This window comes from Coptis chinensis, chromosome 6 (genome assembly GCF_015680905.1).
Source record: "Coptis chinensis isolate HL-2020 chromosome 6, ASM1568090v1, whole genome shotgun sequence".
In the NCBI taxonomy this organism is placed as follows: Eukaryota; Viridiplantae; Streptophyta; class Magnoliopsida; order Ranunculales; family Ranunculaceae; genus Coptis; species Coptis chinensis.
In genome coordinates, this window is record NC_141461.1 from 27,056,036 (window position 1) to 27,062,242 (window position 6,207).

At 35.8% G+C, this 6,207-nt stretch overlaps 1 protein-coding gene across 2 annotated transcripts; it reads right to left on the reverse strand.

The window, feature by feature from the left end:
* Nucleotides 1-193: 193 nt before the first annotated feature.
* On the reverse strand, nucleotides 194-5,223 carry LOC147492385 (uncharacterized). Of its 2 annotated transcripts, XM_086564897.1 has the most exons (6): nucleotides 4,858-5,223; nucleotides 4,139-4,374; nucleotides 3,792-4,050; nucleotides 1,214-1,393; nucleotides 690-845; nucleotides 194-608 (listed from the first exon to the last, which is right to left on the reverse strand). In XM_086564897.1, exons 1-6 carry the CDS (start codon nucleotides 4,885-4,887, stop codon nucleotides 435-437), a joined length of 1,035 nt encoding a protein of 344 aa, XP_086421023.1. In that variant the 5' UTR covers nucleotides 4,888-5,223; the 3' UTR covers nucleotides 194-434. The 2 variants fall into 2 exon arrangements, with proteins under 2 accessions (XP_086421023.1, XP_086421022.1); XM_086564896.1 differs by lacking the exon at nucleotides 4,858-5,223 and having other exon boundaries at nucleotides 4,139-4,851.
* Between the last annotated feature and the right edge of the window lie 984 nt (nucleotides 5,224-6,207).

Genomic DNA, 6,207 nt, shown 5'->3' on the forward strand with positions numbered 1-6,207 from the left:
GACTGCTCTTTAAGGCATCTTGTAAATTCGTTATTCAGTGCGTCTCCCATTTGTGGCAGTGATTTTCCCACTTCGATGATTAGATCATAGAATTCAAGTAGTATTGGGCTATTTGAGAACTGAGACTATAAAACCCTTGGTTCTTTTGTTTCTTGTTGGTTCAAAACTGTAGAACAAACCCATAAAGGGAATACAACATGAAAAGAAGCAACTTTGTATTGCTCTGCTCTGACTGATTAAACTTAAAGATATACATTACAGCACTTACAGGCATAAGAACTCAACTGGGTGTTGACTAGGACTGCCAAAATTAAAAAATAACTAATAAATTAAAAAGTTACAAAGTTACAAAGAGAATTATGCTTGTGCTGCAGCCAAAATTTCAACGGATGAAGGATGAAAAGTGTTATGTACATACTAGGTGCTGAGATGAACTACAATTGGTAGTCAGCTTGGATATAGCTCTCGTATTGTGTTCCCTTCAGTGTGTTATGTATGTCATCCCAATTGTTCACCTGGTCTGCTAATGATCCTTTGTGAATCTTGACCTGACGACTGTTTAACTCCCTATGTGGCACCCTTAGAAATTGTTGGACGTCCGGGAGTTTCTGTATGAACAGCATTGAGCATGAGTATTTGAAATGCAAGTGAACTAAAGGGAATTAACACTGTTACAGTTTGTATCTTACAGTGCGGTTGTTGATAAGATCCTCATAGTAAAGAACAATATGACGAGTGCTACTGAAGTATTCCAGAGCTTTTGTTGTTTTGTTCTCTTCACTCTCTAGATTGGGTATCAAGAGTGTGGCATTGATTGTTGGTTTATATTTTGCAAGTATTTCAGCCTGCAGAGCATTAATAACATTGAGATCAAGATAAGCTACAAGAGTATAAGGTTTTTCAAAACATTTCAGAGTAGTAGAGAACCAAAATCTTTGCAAAAGGCAGGTTGGCAGCTAAGGTAACAGGTGTAGACCACAAAGGTCAGGACTTGGGGCGTCTCCGCAAGGCTAGTAATACAAGCTCATTTTGCATTCTTCTAATTTATCATAGTGGGGGAAATGTTAAAGGTGATTGAGAAGCTGGTCATGGAGTCAAGTGCACTGGATACACCTTTATCAGCTACATGGACATACTACATTGAACCTCATGTAGTAGGCAACTCCTGAGAGTTTAAGACCAAGAAAGTCCTACAGTAGAGAGAGAGAGAGACCTCGTGTGCTGAATGGACGTGAGATTTATGAGTCCCATTTAATAACTTAGCATCTCGATCATAAGAATTTGCAAGCACTGAAATCATTCTGCGAAGTAGATTTCTTCGGAAGAGAAATATGGCAGAAACACCCCTCCTATTGAAGTATTCTGCTATTTCTTCGTGATACTCCACCAACCCCTGCAATAATAATGACGATAAGTCGATTAGTGGACAACTTTGTACACAAGATAATTAGAAAACATAAAGTAACTATTGTAACTAAAGAATGCATGAGTTTCATCTCCAATTTCCAAAGACTCTACTTTGTAGGAAACCACCATGCTAGATAACATGTCTTATTCTGCGAGATGGCTAATATTCCTATGTGACTAATAGCCAAACTTTACTTAGATTCTACTTCTCTTGAAAGACATGGTGAAAACAACTGTACTTAGAGGTTTTTATGGAAAGGAAAAGTAACCCTTGAATTAAATAGAGATTGTGGATAATTCTTTCTGATGATTTAGGGCTAGAGAGCTAAAACTTTATTTTATGCTTCTGTAAAAGTCAGGGTCAGGACAGAGATGTACTAGCAATATTGTCATATTAATATTGCGGCAGGATGAATACTTGCCGGGCCTTCTCGGCACATACGAATCACATCTTCAAGGAAGGTTTTTGTACCAAGTCCAAGCTAGGAAGACAAGAATACATGACAACACAAGTGTCTGCTCCAAACACCAGAATTTTCATCTATTCTAAACCCCACTCTGCGAGGATACACAGCAGTTGACACTGCCTCACAGTTCCTAAGAATGCTCACATGTTCTTTTTGAGCAGTCCATGCTTTAACAGAAAAAAAAAATATACAAACTCTTCCACCATTTGGCTATTACAATGTTTTCTATGTATCTTCATGTGTATGGGAAACAAACACCGGGATTGGTGCTTTTCATTTTACCGAGCAGATTCATCTCTAAGAACTTGCTGTCTCATCATATTGAGATTTTTAAGCAGTAATCTATCTTCGTTTCCAATCAAGAGTTTGAATAAATATGGCTTATCATAATTGTATTTCAACAGAAACAAAAACATCTGAGCAAAAAGCTAACGTAGGGAAAGCCGAATTTAACTTAACCATACTCCTATTATCTTTTTTACTGTCTTTCCAATCCCAACTAGCATGCGATAAGTTTATGCTTCCATGAAAATGTCAAATTATATGTCTTGTGAAAGTGGCGCTTGGACAACAAAAAGAAAGAAGAGAAATTGGGCCATGTTTCACGAGAGAGGCAACCTTCTCTCACGCCCGCAGTCTTCTACTTCTACTCAACAGATCAAAAACGGCCTTCACTGTTTTTTGGGCTCTATGAGCTCATATACGCTCCGACTCAGCATGTCATAATTGCTGAACTCATAATTATATCAGTGCACTTTGTGCAGTAGTATTTGAAGCAGCAAACTGAACAAGACTTTGTTAAAAGGATATAAAATTTGTATGAAAAAATTAGAGCATCTTGTAGGAGATAACAAGAACAAAAAGAACGCCTTATTGCAACTGTCTGGGACAGGGAACCTGGATCCCTCCAAATTTGAACCATTGTTAACAAAGCTTAAGTATATACTATTCAAACACTAGTATCATAATCAGCACATGTGTTAACACTTCTCCAAATATAATGTATGACCCCAAGTACATCATGTAGTTGATATCACCCACCCCCTCACTCCAGAACCAACTTCCTAAAAGAAATGGAGCCCTCCTGCCACAGAGAGATGAATGGGCACTACTAAATCCAGTTCATTTGGATGTCTTAAAGCTTCACACATGCAATAATCTACTTCTCCACTGACCCTAACAAAAACCACAAACCCAACGTGAGTTGAGTGTATTGAAACTGCAATTACATTACTACTTACATACCTTAACAATTAACATTGAAACCTATTTAATGCCCATAATGATTACTCAACAACTCATCTACTTCAAAACATCACTTTCTTTTGTTTAGTTTTCTTAGTTAAATGAACCTTTTACATACTCTGTGGGTAGGCCGGTAGGATCTTGTTGATCCTCAAATAACATTTCATGTATAATTGCAAATAAAAATCATGACTGAAAGAAAAAACAATAACAAGTTGCACAACGATAAAGAATATGGGATTCCTAACTGGGATATGAGAAGTACTCCTCTAAACAGTTCAGTACCACCTAATTTACACTAGCTTATAAGGAAACTTTTTATAGACAAAATATAGCGGATATAGAGAAGGAAAGACATCATTCCACACACTCTACACTGTTTTGCAAGCCCAATGGGATTACTATTAAATATTTTCCAACCAAGAAGAGGCATGCAAGTTCGTGTATGATATTATTCCCCAATATTGATTTTTAAAGAAAGAAAGCATCCAGTGATTTCTATGCCAAAACTGAGTTTCCGGTTTCCTATGTAAATGCAAATCATCCTTGAGATTATTATTCTAACAAAGGAATTCTAATGAAGTTGTTAATAATTTTTGAAAAATACCTCTACTGACACAAACTGTAAATTATAGGTAAAACTGAAGTGAGTGAGTCTTCCACGTAACAAACCTGATTAAGCATCCACTTGAAGCCAACTGCAGCAGTGCACTCATTCCTGGAGGCACTACTAAACCAGTCCAGATTGTAAACTTTATCCAATGTATTAACAATTGCCGAAATATTACTTCTCCTCTCTTTGGCAGAGAAGATCTCTCCATTTGAGCTTACATTTATATGGCTATTTAACAACGTCTCAAACCATCCACTCCCAGATCTTTGCATGGACAAAATTGCAAAGAACCTAACGGGCTTGCACGCGCATTCAGCCCTGCCAAATTAAATTTGTCAATAATCTAAAAACTGACACAAATTCAAAACCAAATGTGGTGATTAAAGTCTCTGAGACTCTAACTTACCTGCTATAAGTTTTGGGGTTAGGAAAGTGCACATATGGAATCTCCCACTCTTCAATACCAGGCACTTGACAACGCCGATGTATCAATTGGAGGTTAATGATTTTGGGTTTTGTACGTGTACTAATCTGCTTTAGACATATTGAACATATATAAACGCCACATACCATGGCGAACATTAATACAACCATCCTTAGTAAAAGAGGGGACTTCTTAGGTGGCTTTATAATGAGAGTATCCTGCCATTGAATCCAATAACCCCAAAATGTCAGGCAACACCACATCATATTAATGAAAAAACCAATATGCTGATCAATCTCATAAGGCACAATATGAAATCAGCTGAAACATGTATTATCAATCAAATATTGGCTTTCAAGCTGAAAGACTTCCATATGAAGAGAAACAAACTTATATAAGAAATCAAAGAAGAAAACTTTAACTTAAAATATGATAAAAACTAAGAACAAGGGCAATGTGGGTTTCTTACATTTTACAAACTTAGACAAAATTCTTCATAAATGAGGTAGCACCCAATATAAGGTAGATTTCATAACATAGATCAGACATGCAATTCACAAAAACTTGAACCAAAAAGAAACAACCCATCTCTATCTCTCAAACATAAAAAGGCTTGACAAATATCAAATTTTGAAACACACCCCCTAGCTCAAAAAGCTCAAAAATATCAAAAGACAGAACAAGGTAAAGTAAAAACACACCTTTGTAAAGAAACAGATATCCTCAGCCATCTTTTTTAAAAAAAAAAAAAAAAAGCTAAAAGAAAAAGTGTATGTTTTTCCAGCTGAAGCTACTTCTTCTTCTTTCTTCTTTATTCTGTGTGTATTATATCTCTTTGTTAGCTGTTATGTAAAGTTGTAAACAAGAAGGTGGTGGTGGTGTTTTTGATATTTGGAACTTTTTTTCATCGTGAACAACAACAACAACAAAAACTCTAAAAAAAAACCAGCTTTACTATTTCTGTTTTCTCCGCTATATTTGCTTTACTTGTTCAAATGAATGAAAGAGAATGAGAGAGAGAGAGAGAGAGAAAAGTGTTTTGTTGCGTTGTGTTTGTGTACGTGTGTTAATTAACAGATGATTAATACTGCGTAGCTAATAAGAGGTTAATAAGATCGTATCTGTTGTTTTTTAGTTGCTTTCTTGTTTCATTGTTTGACTTTCTACACCGTTATTAATGTCACATTGTGAACCCAAGGACATTTGGAACTTTGGGCCTTGCCACGTGTTGCTACCGTATTTTTATGAGCACCTCATTTTTATAGTACCATAGATTTTGGAAAAAATATATGTTTGAACTTTGAAGACAGCTTGGAAACTTCGGAATGGATTTTGGAGTGTTCGTTGAATAGCCGATGAAAGATATGGACATATGATAGTGAAGTTTTCAACGTTGTTTAGTTCAGAAAAAAAACGAAATGTAAACTCCTTGTTATTCATTACAAGTTTTCAACACAATTTTTAGTATACGTTTGACTTTTTCATGTGGCTTGACTTTTTAAATCGCCATTCTATTAAATAGTTTGAAAAAGTCAGTATAACGTCAGCATTGTCATGTTCTATTGGTCTCAAATACTTGATCAATCCTCGAGACGTACAATGTACCCAATTGTCATCCCTTACGTAATTTGGCATACAGTACTTAGTAGAAGATATGCCAGGACGATATTTTCCACCATGATATAACCCTTACATAATAGCTTTTTTTGTTAGAATTAAATAGATTTAGAGATAACACCACACTAATTTAAGTAGATTGAATCACATAGAAAATACGAGAGAGAGAAATCTTATTAATTGAAGTGTCACTGAATAGGAGGATATTACATTTATATATAACTAGGTAATCTCTTTTCCAAGATAAATAATTATCAGGATAAACACCAAGATACAAGGTTTACTAGGATAAACACATATGAGGAAGTGTCCCATATAGGCTTAATGGTGGGCATCCATATAGCCCTACGGATTTCATAACACTCCTCCTTGGATGTCCACCATTCTTGTAGAAATTCTGGTGGATGCATCTTTTGTAGCATTATTCTGAATGC

What these genes read in the sequence shown, in the direction of transcription:
- LOC147492385 (XM_086564896.1), bottom strand. Translation starts at nt 4,422, where the DNA reads ATGATGTGGTGTTGCCTGACATTTTGGGGTTATTGGATTCAATGGCAG. An exon ending in AACCCCAAAACTTATAGCAG is followed by an intron (nt 4,051 to 4,138) that starts GTAAGTTAGAGT and finishes TTAATTTGGCAG; the next exon opens with GGCTGAATGCGCGTGCAAGC. An exon ending in TCAAGTGGATGCTTAATCAG is followed by an intron (nt 1,394 to 3,791) that starts GTTTGTTACGTG and finishes TTATTATTGCAG; the next exon opens with GGGTTGGTGGAGTATCACGA.